The 16,611-nt window shown below is 41.5% G+C and overlaps 1 protein-coding gene across 1 annotated transcript; it reads right to left on the minus strand.

Annotated features, from left to right (window-relative positions):
* Positions 1-16,238, minus strand: ISCA1 (iron-sulfur cluster assembly 1). Its single transcript, XM_054502010.1, has 4 exons — positions 15,750-16,238; positions 7,684-7,737; positions 5,507-5,612; positions 1-1,654 (listed from the first exon to the last, which is right to left on the minus strand). Exons 1-4 carry the CDS (start codon positions 15,969-15,971, stop codon positions 1,506-1,508), a joined length of 531 nt encoding a protein of 176 aa, XP_054357985.1. The 5' UTR covers positions 15,972-16,238; the 3' UTR covers positions 1-1,505.
* Positions 16,239-16,611: the final 373 nt, after the last annotated feature.

Consider the following 16,611-nt stretch of genomic DNA (forward strand, 5'->3'; position numbering starts at 1 on the left):
TTTTATGATCACAAAGAGGCCACATTTTTTTTAATTGACAACTCAATCTCTACATACATACAGTATTGCACGAATTATAAGTGGATCAACAATTATATTATTGATACAAATTCATGAGCATTTACATAAAACTACCGCTCTAGGTTTTGGTGTGTTTCGTGGCAGCTACTTTAGTGAATAAAGGAAACATAAAGGAACTCAGCTACTTGAATTCATGAGAATCAGCTTTCAAAAAAAGCATATATATCATCTCATAGAATACTTATTATGTCAAACCCAGGAAAATCAGTAACAAAGTGACAAAAGGAACACTTTTAAAGAAAAGTTGGTGATAAATATGTTAGGCTAAAATACTAAGAACTTTAGCAACTGGACCGAGGAACCAGAAAGTGTATGCACACTGGGAATTTTAACAAAAGATCCTCACATTCTCCCGCACAGTGAGGACCACATTCCAAAAGCATAATTCTGGATTGCTACAATGTTGTCTCTGCTACAAACCATTGTTTCAAAGGTGAAAGAAACAAGATGGTAATTCACATAAAAAGGTTTAAAATTCTTCCCACTCAAAATAAAATAAAAATAATATAATCTCTAACAAATTATAAAGAAATTCTATCAAAATGTTGACCACATAAAGCAGTCAGACCATTTGCCTTCGCTGACTGCCTCAGAGGGCAGAGCATGTGTCACCTACAAGGAAGGGGAGAGGGGGGTAGAGTCCCTACTCTCCCCCGGCCTGTGGAGTCGGGGTGGAGAGGAGCCCTTTGGCTTCCCTGGGGTTTTGCTTCCTCACATAGGGAACTGAGGGAGGTGGGCTAGATGGCTTTAAGAGACTTCTCAACTAAAAGAATCAAAGTCAGCTTGAGATCCCATCTCTGAACAGACATATAGGGTGGCAAAAGAAATGGATTAAAAAAAGGTGGATGACGTCTTTCTCACCTTTTGATACCATCACTCAGAACTAATCTGTACTACAGATGAAGAAAATCTTTGCCTGCTACTATTAAAGGGTATGCAATGAGGCAGCTGACAACGAAATTTTTCATAAAAATGTATAAAAAGGCTATGTTAAGTTTGGGTGGAAAAAACAATGCACCACCACATTACTACCAGCAGTCAGGATGTCCTGTCTCGGATTTTAGGAGTCGCCGATCTGGTTGGGAGAAATGCTGAGGGATATTCAAGCCATTCAGTAGCGATCTAAGGAGTGCACACAGTTCAGGAAATGGATAAACAGGTGCCCAGGAAGGCAACTTTAATGAAACTGGTTCTAAAACAAAGGATACAAGAGACCTAAATGATCCAAAGAGAGTGATGGCTTCTCATTTTCTGTCCCCTACAGAGAATATAAATATCATTTCTTCTGGAATCCAACCCACTGGATTCATTTTCAAGATGTATCACTTTATTTTCCAGCACGTGACAGTCACATGATTTCTGCAGTGAGCCCCAAAGCTTCCACGAGCTTTCCTGGAACCTATGGCCAGAAGAGTCCTGAGATTTCAAATATTAAAGCTTTCTCCACAGCCACAAGTCCCTTTGATGTTTGGGTTATTGAACACAAACTCACTGGATAATTTGTCTTCAACATAGTCCATTTCTGTTCCTAAAAGTGTTAGCTGTGCTTTCTTCTCGATGAATACTCTGACTCCTTGGAGAAAAGAAAACATGTGTTATAGAAAGCCTGCAGCCTTATGGAACTTGCTGATTCAAAGCACAAGTGAACTTGAAATAGTGACTATCAATGAAAGTCAAACAAGAAGCCTTGAACATTTTAAATTATTTCCTTAAGGAATTAAGCATTCAGTTTCCTGTCTGCCCCTTCTTTCCCACACATGAATTTACATCACAAACAATCACATTAGGGGAGAATTTTATACAAGTAAATTCCATGACAATTTTATGCAAAATTAGAATTTACCTTTCACTATACTTCACTCATTTTTCCAGTTTGCAACGTGAAGAAAATGTAATTCTCGATGAGTTTTATGAAATAAAAAAAAATTTATCAAAATTCTGCAATACACTAGATACATGGATTCAAGCTTAAAGATATACAAAGGACTGTGATACAATGGGGCTATTTTAATAACATCAATCAGTACAACAATAGTCTTTTCTGGTTACGGGACGGAAAACAGGTACTATTCCCTAGTAATTACACAGGTAGAAGTCAGCATCTTTGTAAATACAATCTTTTTTTTTTTGACAGAGTCTCGCTCTGTCACCCCGGCTGGAGTGCAGTGGCATGATCATGGCTCACCACAAGCTCCACCTCCCAGGCTCAAGCGATCCTCCCACAGGATTACAGGCACATACCACTAGGACCAACTAATTTTTTTAGAGTCAGAGTTTCACCACGTGGCCCAAGCTGGTCTTGCATTCCTGGGCTCAAGTGATCCTCCCACCTTGGCCTCCCAAAGTGCTGGGATTACAGGTGTGAGCCACAGTGCCCAGCCAACAAATACAATCAATTTAAGAAAGCTTTCTAGTCTGGGAAACGGCAAAACCCTGGCTCCACTAAAAATACAAAAATTAGCCGGGCACGGTGGTGGGCGCCTGTAGTCCCAGCTACTCGGGAGGCTGAGGTGGGAGGATTGCTTGAGCCCGGGAGACAGAGGCTACAGTGAGCCATGATTGTGCCACTGCACTCCAGCCTGGGTAAGACAGCAAGACTCTGTCTCAACAAACAAACAAACAAAACAACAAAACAACAAAACAACTTTCTTCCTTATAAGAAATTGAGCCATTAGCTAAATATAAACAATATATAATTAAGTCACCTCTTCTTTAAGATGAAAATCTTAAGGTTTATAATGTGTTATAATTTTTAAAATAATATATTTTTAAAAGGTCTTTATTGATAGTTATAACTTTAGTTTAATAAGAAAGCACACTTAGGAATCTAGGCCTCATTCTCCCATGTAGGTAAGAACTGCAAGCTAAGTGCATACTTCCAATGACAAGATAAATTATTTATTTTAGATAGGTTTTAACAGATTATAGGGTGGAAGAAGGGGGCAGCAGCAAATATAATTAATTTTAATTATAAATTAAATTATAATAAATAGCTTTTAATACAAATTGGAAATACAGGACTCCTCAAAAACATGAGTTGATAATACAGCTCCACTAAAAATACAAAAATGAACCGGGCATGGTGGTGGGCACCTATAATCCCAGCTACTTGGGAGGCTGAGGTGGGAGGATCGCTTGAACCAGGGAGGTGGAGGTTGCAGCAGGCCGAGATCACACCACTGCACTCCAGGCTGGGCGAGAGTGCAAGACTGTCTCAAATTAAAAAAAAAAAAAAAAAAAAAAAAGGACTATAATGGAGCTGAAAATTCCTATTGCCTAGCAATGCTGTAGCCACCATAATATCACAAGACAACCCATTACTCAGGTGTTTGAGGTGATGCTGGTGTAAACAAACCTGTACTGCCAGTCATATAAAAGTCTAAGCATGTTCAATTATGTACACTACATAATACTTGATAATGATAATAAATGGTTATGTTACTGCTTTATGTATTTACTATACCTTTTATTGTTATTTTAGAGTGTACTTCTACTTATAAAAAAAGTTAACCGTAAAACAGCCTGAGGCAGGTTCTTCAGGAGGTATCCACAAGAAGGCATCATTATCACAGAAGATGACAACTCCATGAGTGTTACTGCCACTGACGGCCTTCCAATGGGACGAGAGGAGGTGGTGGAAGACAGGGATATTGATGACCCTGACCCTGTGGAGGCCTAAGCTAATAGGTGTGTTTTTGTCTTAGTTTTTAATTAAAATGTTTACAAAGAAAAAAAATAAAAATAGAGAAAAGCTTATAGAATAAGAACATAAAAAATTTTTTGTATATTTGTACGTGTGTTTCAAACTGTTATTACAAAGGAGTCAAAAAAAAAAAAAAAACCCAAAGCTTACAAAGTAAAAAAGTTTCAGTAAACTAAGGTTAATTTATTATTGAAGACTAAGTGTACAAGGTTTATAAGGTCTATAGTACTACAGAGTAACGTCCTAGGCTTTCACATTCACTCATCACTCCCTACTCACTCACTGACTCACGTGGACAACTTCCAGTCCTGCAAGCTCCATGCATGGTAAGTGCCACAAACAGGTGTACCATGTTTTATTTTCTTCTTCTTCTTCTTTTTTTTTTTTTTTTTTTAAGAGATGGAGGTCTCCCTATGTTGCCCAGGCTTAAGGGCAGTGGCTATTCACAGGTATGAACACAGTGCACTATGATGTCTTTTTTTTTTTTTTGAGACAGAGTCTCACTTTTTCAACCAGGCTGGAGTGCAATGGCATGGTCTCAGCTCACTGCAACCTCCGCCTCCTGGGGTTCAAGCGATTCTCCTGCCTCAGCCTCCCAGTAGCTGGGACTACAGGCGTGTGCCACCACACCCAGTTAATTTTTCGTATTTTTAGCAGAGACGGGGTTTCACCATGTTGGCCAGGCTGGTCGTGAACTCCTGACCTCATGATCCACCCACCTCAGCCTCCCAAAGTGCTGGGATTACAGGGGTGAGCCACCACGCCTGGCCAGTGCACTACAATCTTGAACTCCTGCGCTCAAGGAATCCTCCTGCCTCAGTCTCCTGAGTAGCTGGGATAACAGGCTTGTGTTAACACACCCGACCACATTTGATCTTTTACAATGAAATTTCACTACACTTTTTCTTTGTTTAGGTACGTTTACACAAATACTTACCACTGTGTTAGAACTGTGCACAGTATTCAGCACAGTCACATGCAGTACAGGTTTGTAGCCTAGGAGCAACAGGTTATATCATCTAGCTGAGGCATATGGTAGGCTCTACCATCTAGGTTTGTGTAAGTACACCCCAGGATATTTGTCTAATGTCACATTTCTCACAATGTATCTCCAATGTTAAGTGATGTATGACTGTATCTGCATTATACTTACTGCTTGAGCATCCCAAATCCAAAAAGCTCCAATGAGCATTTCCTCTGAATGTCATGTCGGCACCCACTTTTAAAGTTTTGAATTTGGGAGCATTTCAGATTTCAGATTTTTGGATTGGAATGCTCAACTTGTACTTATTTGATACAGATATAAAACTGCTGCTTACACCAAAACTGTTGGTTCACTGTGAGGTTTAAGGCTGGTTCACTTTTTGGATACAATGATGATCTTTCAGTTAAAACAAGCTTATATAATAATTTATCAATTAGTTACTAAGAGCACAGTCTCCGGAAAGAATTTTACTAGGCCACTTATTATGACCTTAAACTATTTAACCCCTCTGTGCCTCAGTTTCTTCATCAGAAAAACAGGGATAATATGGTACCACCCACATTCCGCGTTGTGTACAAATCAGTTAATACATGAAATTTCATCAAACAACGCCTACACACACAGTGAGCATTATTTACATAATTCCTGCTACTATCCTTATTTTTTACTTTGTGCTGTGCAAGGCTAATAATTTTAGGCAAAACAATGTGCCCAAAAAATGTTTGTTAAAAACTCACCATCTTGAATAACTTCTTCATCAGAATCTCCTTTTGTCTTTGTATATTCTAGAGTATAGGAAAGGCCATTACAGCCCCTGGTTCGGACACCAACTTTTACACCTACCTGAAAAAGAAGTGAAAATATAAACTTGGTTTTAAAGTAGTACAGATTAAACGATTATACTAATAAAGTGACAGTAGCCTCCTCGTACCAAAATGGACTTTCTCTTACTTTTTGTAGGACAGGGTCTCACTATGTAGCCCAGACTGGTCTCAAACTCGTGGACTCAAATAATGCTTCCACCTCGGCCTCTCAAAGCATTGGGATTACAAGGCAGGAGCCACCCCGTCCAGCCTGGGACTTTATTTAAAATGTTTTTGCTCTACCTTGTTCTGTGAGATATCCTCTGAATGTTTCCTTATGGTTAGGATTCACCAGGGTTCATAGTCCATCATCTGGCAATCCTATCTCTACATGGGATCTGAATTCTAGTGCAGACTTGTGTACAGTCTCAAATACCAGAAAGCAAAAGACTGCAGTCAATACAGACAAAAGAAGTTTAAAAAAGTGACCAAACAGCACTTTAAAAATATCAATGTTTACATTAATGCAATTTTCAAACAGTATCGAACTAAGTTCTCTGTCTTAGAGCTGAGCTGATTTTTCATTTAAACATAGTCATCCCTTAGTATGCATGGGAAATTGGTTCCAGAACTACCTGAGTATACAAAAATCTGCAGATACTCAAGACCCTTATGCAAATGGCACTGCATTTGTATATAACCTATATACATCTTCCCCTGTACTTTAAATAACTTCTGGAGGACTTGAATACCTGTAACAATGTAATGCTACATAGTTGTTATACTGTATTGTTTAGAGAATGAAAGTCTGTACATGTTTAATACAGGTGCAACCTTCTATTTTTTTCCCAAATATTTCTGACCTATGGTTGATTGAATCCACGTATGCAGAACCCACAGATACGGAGAGGTGACTGTATACAGCAAAAGTATTATAAGTACTATTTCACCAGCAGTTCCTGATTTTACAAGGCTGAATTCTTGTTTCATTAGGCCAATTTGTAGTCTAGTCATTGGTCTATCCAAATTGAATCAGAACACTGATATCCTTTGAAATTTAATAATTTTAAAAGGTAGGTTTGAGAACTTCCATTACATTGTAATGTAGGTTAACAACAGAAACCAGAAATCACCCCAGCGTCTTATTATTAAATATTGCAATCCATTACTTGAAATGATTTACAGCACTCCATCGGCAACTAACAATGTACAATTAAGATGATACACACACCCCTAACTCAACAATTCTGTATCTAGGAATGGATCCTATGTAGGTGGACTTAGCCATGCTTACAGTTCTAGAACAATGAGCCTGGCACACTGCAGCCACTAAATAGTTGCTGAATGGTGTTTGCGGCAGCACTGAATGAAAACAACCCTTTAATATGCGGACTGGTTAAAGAACTCAAACTTGTTCAATGGAATATACTCTACATGCAGCCAAGAAAGGGAGGCAGATCATTACATAATGACATGGAAAGATCTTCAAGCCACATTATTAAGGGCAAAAAGCAAAGTGTAACAAAAACATTTATGGTAGGAAGAGATATATACAGGAATAACAAGCCCAGTCTAGGCCAGTGGTTGCCCTCAGGGAGACATTTTTGATTGTGACAACCAAAGCTTTGTAGAATCAGGAACTGCTGGTGAAACAGTACTCACCATACTTTTACTCTATACAGTCACCTCTCCGTATTGGTGGGTTCCACATATGTGGATTCTTTGGTTGAGGCAAAGAGTGGGTACTACTGGTATCTAGTGGACAGAGGCCAGAGATGCTGTCAAACATTCTACAATCTGCCCTAAAGTGTCAACTGTGAGGAGGCTGAAAAAATCAGGTCTAGCCGCTTCAAATGTATACATTATCCCTGGAAGGACACCAAAGAGATTGCTTCTTGGAAGGAAGAATGACGACGAAGAGTCAGGTTGAAAGAATGACTTCCTTTTAGTTAAATACACTTTTGTATTATTCGAATTTTTTAAAAATCCTGAGTATATCTTACCTTTTAAATAAAAGCCCCTAAATGAAATAATACTGCATATCATGGGATAAATTCATTCTGAAAATACAGCTTCAGTTTTTTACTGAATAATTAACTGGTTTTACTTACATGCTCAGGCTTATCTTTAAGAAGTTGTTTTATCTTGTTTACTGCTGAAGGTGTCTGAAAAAGAAAATGATGTTTTTAGCTACAAAACTTGTTATTCAAAGCCTCATGTTTATCAGTCTTCGTAAGTCTGTCTTTAGCAAATTCATGTGACAAATTTATGTTCCATTCTTGCCAGGGTACCTTATGGACTTTATATAGAAACACATAAACTATACCTAATTCAAAATATCCTCTTTATTTAAAAAAAAAATCTGCTAGCAACATCATTTTAATCTTGCTCCTCAGTCCAGGTTGGTTCCCTGTCCTTCTCTCTATGGTGTTATTCACTCACATTACAAATGCTATTTTTCTGGGCAGCATCTATTTTGTGCACCAACTCTATGCCCAGCAACCAGCATGTTGCCTATGACAAAGAGCCAATGAAGGAATCCAGTATCTCACTGGGAAGGCCAACCTTCAGGTGTTTTTCCTGTTGATTATTAATCCTACTGCTTTTTTTTTTCTTACTCACAATCCATTTCTAATCCATCAAAATGCACAGCTTGAGGAAACAGTGTTACCAGCATAAAATAACCCAGGGTGTGCTTCTTGTACCAGTCCCACCAAATGTTCACACAGATTTTTTTCAACGTGGATTAAACCAACATCTCAGGAGATCTAGACGAACAAAACTAAGCTAGTCAATGACAGAAATAAGAACAAGGAGGAGCTGTTTCCCAGAAGAAATGCTGTTTTAACATAGCTCAGTGGGCCTCAAAATGAGAAAAACATCACAGTTTGTGTGAAATAGGTCGGTGTTACCAACCCCACTTCTTTGGGAAGGAGGCTGTTCCCCGACATTCCTGGCCCACTTCCTAGCTGTGCCTCCAGGGCAGTCAACCTAATTGGCTTCTCTGACTTCTATTCCCTTACTGGTGAAACAGGGATAATAGTTCCTCCTCCTCCTGGTTCTTGCGAGGATTAAATATTTAAACTCATGGAAAGCAGTGCCAGGCACAAAAAAATCAAGTATTATTATAAGAGTACATCATAATGAAGACATTATGTGCGTCCTTCCTACTTTATCAGCTCTTCTAGCTGGCAGTGCTCTGCAGGCCCTCCAGTTCTTTGTACTGACATTTTACTGTACAGTAAAGTCTTTGAGACTGCTTGTGAAGTCTCAAAGTCTGGATATTATGACCTAAGACTTGGTAGTAAACTGAGGCCAGGACTGACACCTGGAAGAGCCAGCCCAATGGATGGCCCTAGAGTGTGCTCTCCTGCCCTGTCGGGGTTGGGGCTCAGCTAGACGAGCATGTTTAAACACAGTACAGACCCAGTTTAGAAGGGCATGAAAGCAATTTAGAATGTGAAGACCAACAAGTCTTAAACATTTTCTTAAACATTTTAAATAGAAAACAATGCACTGCACTTAAAAACGTGAATGCTGTTTAGTAAAACTTTTAATTCAGTTATTAATATATAGTATCTGTGTATATACATTTCTTATTGCATGTCACTGTAAAAAAACAAACCACTGCCAGTAGGTGGGCCTCTAAAGGCCTTTTCCCATGGTTCTGTCAGAAAAGAAGGCACGCAGTCCTCCAACGCAGGGAGTAGCACACGGGGTAGAAGGAGAAAACAGGGAAGAGCAGGATTATGGTTTTGTTTTTGTTTTTTGAGTCACAGAATACCAACTTTAAATAGTTATAGAAATAGTTATTATTTTTTAAAGTGCTCATTACCCTTCTAAAGCAGTGGTCCCAAATGTTTTTGGCATCAAGGACTGGTTTCGTGGAAGACAATTTTTCCACGGATAAGGGGAATGGTTTCTGGATGATTCAAGTGCATTACATTTATTGTGTACTTTATTTCTATTATTACATTGTAATATATAATGAAATAATTATATAACTCATCAAAATGTACAATCAGTGGGAGCCCTGAGCTTGTTTTTCTGCAACTAGATGGTTCCATCTAGGGGTGATGGGAGACAGTGACAGATCATCAGGCATCATTCTCATAAGGAGTGCACAAACTAGCCCCTCACACCTGCAGTTCAGACTAGGGTTTGTGCTCCTATGAGAATCTAATGCCCCTGATGATCTGACAGGAGGTGGAGCTCGCTTAGGTGGTAATGCTTGGCTTGCCTGCTGCTCTCACCTTCTGCTGTGAGGCCCTGTTCCTAACAGGCCATGGACCAGTACCAGTCTGTAGCGCAACGACTGGGGACCCCTGTTCTAAGTGACTGTCAATAAAAGCTAGCTTTCTTATCAACCACATGTAAATTTTCACCATATTTTTCTATGTGCATGCTGAAGAAATTAATCACTTACTGTCAAATAAAAATAGCTTTCTGTAAGTTTATTTTTAAAAGGCATAGCCTGGCTGGGCCTGGTGGCTCATGCCTATATTCCCAACACTTTGGGAGGCTGAGGTGGAAGGATAACTTGAGGTCAGGAGTTTGAGACCAGCCTGGCCAACATGGTGAAACCCCATCTCTATTAAAAATACAAAAATTAGCTGAGGATGGTGGCATGTGCCTGTAATCCCAGCTACTCAGGAGGCTGAGGTTGCAGTAAGCCAAGATCATGCCACTGCACACCAGCCTGGGAAACAGAGTGAGACTCTGTCTCAGAAAAAAAAAAGGCATAGCCATGGAAAATATCTGCTGGAACTAAAATCTGAAACGTGGTCTTGGTTTAATCTGAATGGATCAAAGGCACAGATGGGCACACCACTGCATGATCTAAACAAAACAAATGTGTCTGTCACACTACTCCGTTTACCAGCCCCAAATATATAATTTTTTTATCTCCAAGTGGTTTTCTAAATTATCTAATTTGGTTTTACAAAGTCATCTATTTTCTTATTTTCTCAACTTTTAGCACGAAACACTTAAATACAGTAAATGAAAGCAATTCGTGGGGATTGGTCTACTTATCACAAAGCTGCTGATGTTCACATCTCATACTGAAGGGCTCTTTAAGGGAAAAGTAACATTCAACAGGAACCTGTGTGCCTGGGAAGCTGCTGTTACAGGAACTAAACATACGTCTTAATTTTCCTGTGTCAGGCCAAAACCAAACCTACTCCATTGGGAGGGTGTTACTAATGATGGACAACCCAGGTCACAGTACTCAACCAAGGGAAAAGGTTCTTAGGACTTTCAAAGTGACTGATCTGATTTTCAGAACAAGGGAGAGTGGTTAAAAAGGGAAGAGTTGCGACTTAAAAAAAATCGAGCTATAAAAAGTACTTTTTGTGTCTCAGTACTAGGGAGAGGCTAAGAATCCTACCCTGTTTTAAGTCTACATACTCTGGCAACTTTGTGCTTAGGTAAAACTCATGTGAGAAACAGCATAAAATCTTCAACTACACAGCATGCTGCAGGGCCTAGCAGCCTGCCAGTACCAGTGCACTTTCCAGAACAACTAAGAAACATGTAATTCTCAAGAAATTTATGTACTATTAATGAACATAGCTTACCTGAGATTTGGCCCATGTTTTAAAATTTAAGAGCTTCCTGAAGCCCACTAAAATATGATGGTTTTTACTCACATGCAAATCACAGGAATATGACTTTTAAAGTGAGAGGTTATCTTTGCGGTAAGATATTTTGGTCTCATTAAAAAATATATATATTTCCAAGATGTTTCTGCTGTTAAAATTAAGGGAAAAGGCACTGTAGATGAATGTTTTATCACTACTTCATAGCAACACGCTTTCTAATCCTTGTAGGAGAAACTTTTCATTCTCAATCCTGTATTTCTTTAAGTAACTCCCCAGGCAATTTTCATTTTTTGCTGTTTAAGAAAATTAAATTAAATTAAAAGCTAAAGTTAACTCTGTGATTATGCATACTAAACATGTGCCAACAACTACAACTTAATTTACAAATGTGGCATTTTAATGTCAACATATCAATTTTCTGGGGAACAAAAGATGGTAAATAAATAGAGCCAGTGAACAAGTACAGTGTATTTTATTAAACTCATTCTTTAACAGCCATGGCTGGCATTAGAGTGTTGTTTCTCTTTTGTCTTTTCTTATTTGTGTATCTGTGTATACACACACCCAAAATACATATAATATACAAATATTATATATATATTTGTAGGCAGGTGTGGTGGCTCATGCCTGTAATCCCAGCACTTTGGGAGGCCAAGGTGGGAGGATGGCTTGAGGCCAGCAGTTTGAGACCAGCCTGGGCAACAGAGCAAGACCCTGTCTCTACAATAAATAAAAAAAAAAAAATTAGCAGGCATGGTGACATGTGCCTGTAGTCCCAGTTACTTGGGAGGCTGAGGTGAAACGATTGCTTGAGCCCAGGAGTTTGAAGCTGCAGTAAGCCATGATCATGCCACTGCATATGAGCCTGGGTGACAGAGGAAGATCCTGTCTCTAAAAAGAAAAAGGTTTGTAATCATGGCATATATACATAATTTTGCAGCCTCCATTTAAACAATTTAACAAATTATTTTTTTTTCATTTGATACATGGTATAAACATATTCACCATTTACTGAGCACCTTCTAAGTGTTTAACGGTTTAAATGTATCATCTTTTTATTCCTGCCATTGTGATATAGGTATTAAAGATTAAATAATTTGCACAGCGTAAGTCAAAGAATGAAGATTTATAACTCTAAAACTTAAAAAAACCCATAATTTACAATGACTACATCCTTCACCAACAGGATCTACTCTCATGTACTTAACCATTCTTTCACTGTTAGACTGCTAGGCTACTTCCAGTGCTTCTTGTGTAGTATTTCCTAAACTGCCTTCGTATAGAAATCTTAGTGCTTGGTCACTGTTCAAAAGGACTTCTGGTTCTAGTCCAATGAACTAACACATAGTTCCTTACTGAACATTAAGCATTTCCTAGCTTCTCAACTGGACTCCAATAGAAAGTTAAGCCCTAAGGCACCTTCTGTACACAACGAATTCATCAAGAATGATAGTGGCTGTGCATCATCATTCTCTCATAGAACTTGGTTGAGTTTTAATGCACAGCTGTGATCCATCCCAATCCTACAAATTAGAGTTGCTCTGACTTGTACAATGATGGAAATAAATCTGTCTGCAAGCAGGGCAGTATTTACTCTTCAGATTCTTTAATCACATCTGGCTCCGGCAAGTTCAATTCCACTTGTCAATTTCTAGATATGTAGGGAAATAGGGAAGATGTAGATAATCTGATAATGACAGCATTGAACTGTGTTATATTATCAATTACTTTTCCTAGCCTTTTGCTGACATCTGGTAGACTCCACAGATACAGCACTTTTCAAATGTTGCAACATGTCAAATTTCTAACATCAAAATTTATATATCCAGGTAACATTTATCCCTTCCAAACAGTTTTACTGAATTAGGTATACTTGTGTTTGCTCTTATCTGTCTCTACTTATTAGACCCAAGTAACATTTACCTCTTCCGATCAATTTTACTGAATTATGTATACTTTTGTTTGCTCTCTTATCTGTTTCCATTCATTAGGCTTTTGACAGCATCACTACTTTTGCACTTGACGATACATGCTGATGTTAAACTAAGCACAAAGAGCAATACATGCCATAGTGTCCTGACTAGGGCACGAATGCTGGAACTAAAATGACTGCAAGCCCACCAACACAGGCTGTGTGGAAAACAGCATTGATGTGCCTTCTCTCTGGTAGAGCTTCTGAGAAGCTTCTAAAGTCAGCCATACTGTAAGTAGGACAACAGAGTTCAGACAGTAGACTCCTGCAAGTTAATCAGAACAGTTGAGTCAGGCAACATGGAGACATTGAGAACTACTATGAAAACATGTACTGAAGCAGAGGGGAGCAAGTGTGGTGACAGACCAAGCCTGAGAATGTGCAGTGCTATTACTCCTAGTAAGAGGTGGCAAAGGCTTGGCCTGCGACTGTGCCCCATAGGCTGGGAACTGTATAACTCATTCGTCTTGAAACACAGCAGATCTTGATAAATGTCTGCTGAATGACTAGGAATGGAGAGGAAGAAACTGACATAGAAATTCTGAAGGAAGGGCAAGGCACGGTGGCTCATGCCTGTGATCCCAGCACTTTGGGAGGCTGAGACGGGTGGATCACGAGGTCAGGAGTCCAAGACCTGCCTGGTGAAGATGGTGAAACCCCATCTCTACTAAAAATACAAAAATAAATAAATAAATAAGCCGGGCATGGTGGCGGTCGTCTGTAATCCCAGCTACTCAGGAGGCTGAGGCAGAGAGTTGCTTGAACTCAGTAGGCGGAGGCTGCAGTGAGCTGAGATCATGCCACTGCACTCCAGCCTGGGCGACCTAGCGAAACTCTGTCTCAAAAAAAAAGAAATTCTGAAGGAAGAGGTAACATGTCAAATGGTGATGGAGAAAGACATCAAGGACCAGGCATGGTGGCTCACACCTGTAATCCCTGCACACTGGGAGCCCGAGGCAGTGGACTGCTTGAGCCCAGGAGTTCGAGACCAACCTGGGCAGCCCAGGGAGACCCTAGGTGAATGCATGATGGTGCACACCGGTGGTCCCAGCGACTTGGGAGCCTGAGGTGGGAGGATCGCTTGGGCCCAGGAGGTTGAGACTGCAGCGTGCCATGATTGCACCACTGAACTACAGTCTGGGAGACAGAGTGAGACCCTGTCTCCAAAAAAAAAAAAAAAAAAAAAAAAAAAAAAAAAAAAAAAACCCCGTTAATAGGGTTGCTAAAAAACAAAAAAAAAAAGGCAAAAACTGTTCCTGAACCTTCTGGCTCTTCCTGGATCTACCATTACCAGTGGAAGAATTCTGAATAATTCTTACTGAGATTGAAAGAGACACAAAGAATGAGTTGTGCCCTCTAGTTCTTAAAACCTTGTTTAATTCTACATCCCACGGTGTATGAAAATAAGCTTGCTCCTACAGAAAAGAGGTAATATAGAATGATACATAATCAGTACACTAGTAGTACCATATATAATCAGGGTAATATCAAAGGCCTAAAAAATTGATTATAAAAATAAATTCTCTCACCTGATCACAATTTTCTTCTACTTTGCTACAATCTTATTTTCCGGTAATAGGCCCTTTGGCATTAGATGCAACAGAATCCATGAGTCAATTTAAATCGTTTTTTTTTTCCAGTCTCTAAGCGAATGGTTGCATAAAGTCGTCTCCTTAACTAAAAGGGGAGTGTGTGTAGGAACGTGACCGTAAGTTTTTCTTTTGGGGTGAAAATATTTTGCAACTAGATAGAGGTGATGGTTGCACGACACTGTGAATGTCTTAAATGGCACTGAATTGTACCCTTTAAAAAGACTAATTTTATGTTATGTGGATTTTCCTTCCACTAAAAAACTGAACGGTGCGGCTGGAACACTGAGCTCAGTGAATTCTCTAAGTAATCAATGATTGCACTCTGGTGCCCTCTGAGTGTTTGACCTTTCACCCAGAAAACGCTGTAAAACTCACTCCGGGAAATCATCTTTTGTCCTAAGAGCCTAGGCTTGCTGGAGGCACAGGGGGAGTTTCAAAGGCCTCAATCACCCAGGACACCGGCAAGTAACGCTTTGCGCGCCGCGGCCGTGACCTCGGCAGGAGCCGGGGGCTTTGTTGTCGCTGTGCTCGCTCTCTGCGAACGCTATCGCCCTGACCCAGCGGTCCTTCAGAAAGCCTCGTCCCTCCCCACCCCACGCACCTCCAGGCTAGGACTCCGGGCCACCACCGGGAATTCCCGGCACCGGGGACGTTCAGCCTCTGCTTAAGCGGAGCGCCCGAACAGCGCAGGACGGCGGGAGCGTGGAGGCGATCGGCCCCCGGGGACGCCCACCCCCGCGATCCCCTCCGGCCCGCACGCGGTTGCCGCGCGGCCTGACGGGAAACGTAGTTTCCGGGGGCCAGAGAGCAGCCCCGCCCGGGACTTGTTTATCGTTGCAAAGAGGGACCGGCGGGGAAGGAGGCGGCAAGGCTGTGCGGCGGGTCGGAGCGACGCCGAGGTCTGACGTGTCCGCGTCCCTGCGACCCCACTCCCGGCCGCCGTGACCTCCCCTTGCACGGGGCGGACACGAGCAATGTCACGGGCCCCGCCGCGCGCCGCGAGCACTCACCAGGGTGAGGGCTGCCCGGGTGGGCTGCAGCTTCCTCTTGCTCACAGCCCGGACAGTTGCCCGGACTAAGGAAGCCGACATCTTCGCCGTCCCGGCGCCCCGGTGCCTCGGGCCGGAGGTCGGCCACCTCAACCTCTCTCCATGGACACAGCGGGCGCATTGACGCCACAAGCTTCGGCGCACGGCGCCCTCAGGCATAGCCCCGCCCCCCGCCGCCACCATTGGGTGGGTTGCATGAGTGACAAGCCGGGGGCGGGGCAAGCCGCTCGGGGCGGGGTTTTGCCGCTCAACGCCGAGGGGCTACCAGCTGGGTTGTGCGTGGTCTGCGGCCGTGGGATTACCACGCTGCAGGGCGCAGGGCCTGGGAGGAATGTCTTCACCGTCGAGGACGGAGTCGGCGTGACGTCGGGGAGCGGGCGGGAGGGGGCGAGGAATGACCTCAGACCTGCTGACTAAGGATGAGCGTAGTTTCACCACCTGCCCCCGGGCAAGGTGCAGCGTCACCCCCTGCTTTAATACTCACTGTGACAAACACCATCATAGGCGGTGACACTTAAGGACGCATAAGTCAACCCTGCACTGGGAGCTTATGCTCTCAAATGCAGAGTGATCGTTCCGATGCCCAGACATCTACGTCCATTTTCATTCTTCTTTTTGTGGTCCAACTACGCTGTTCTTAAGAGCATGGCGTTACTGCAGAGTTGTATAATCTCCACCCTCCACCCTTCCCCCCAGCGTGCTGTACTGCTGGGGATGCTGAAGGATGGTGACTAATGCAGTTTTCATTCTGGTGCTGAACTGGGAACCAACCCTACTTGAAAATGTGACTGGGCAGCCGTGTGAATAGTCACATTTATAGCGA

Source organism: Pongo pygmaeus, chromosome 13 (genome assembly GCF_028885625.2).
Source record: "Pongo pygmaeus isolate AG05252 chromosome 13, NHGRI_mPonPyg2-v2.0_pri, whole genome shotgun sequence".
Lineage (NCBI taxonomy): Eukaryota > Metazoa > Chordata > Mammalia > Primates > Hominidae > Pongo > Pongo pygmaeus.

Bases quoted from the DNA above. Each gene is read 5' to 3' on its own strand.
- ISCA1 (XM_054502010.1), bottom strand. From the start codon at position 15,971: ATGGTGGCGGCGGGGGGCGGGGCTATGCCTGAGGGCGCCGTGCGCCGA. The intron at 7,738-15,749 runs GTGAGTGCTCGC...TTTCTTTTTCAG, and splicing joins CCCGGGCAGCCCTCACCCTG to ACACCTTCAGCAGTAAACAA. The intron at 1,655-5,506 runs GTGAGTTTTTAA...CTTTTCTCCAAG, and splicing joins TGAAGAAGTTATTCAAGATG to GAGTCAGAGTATTCATCGAG.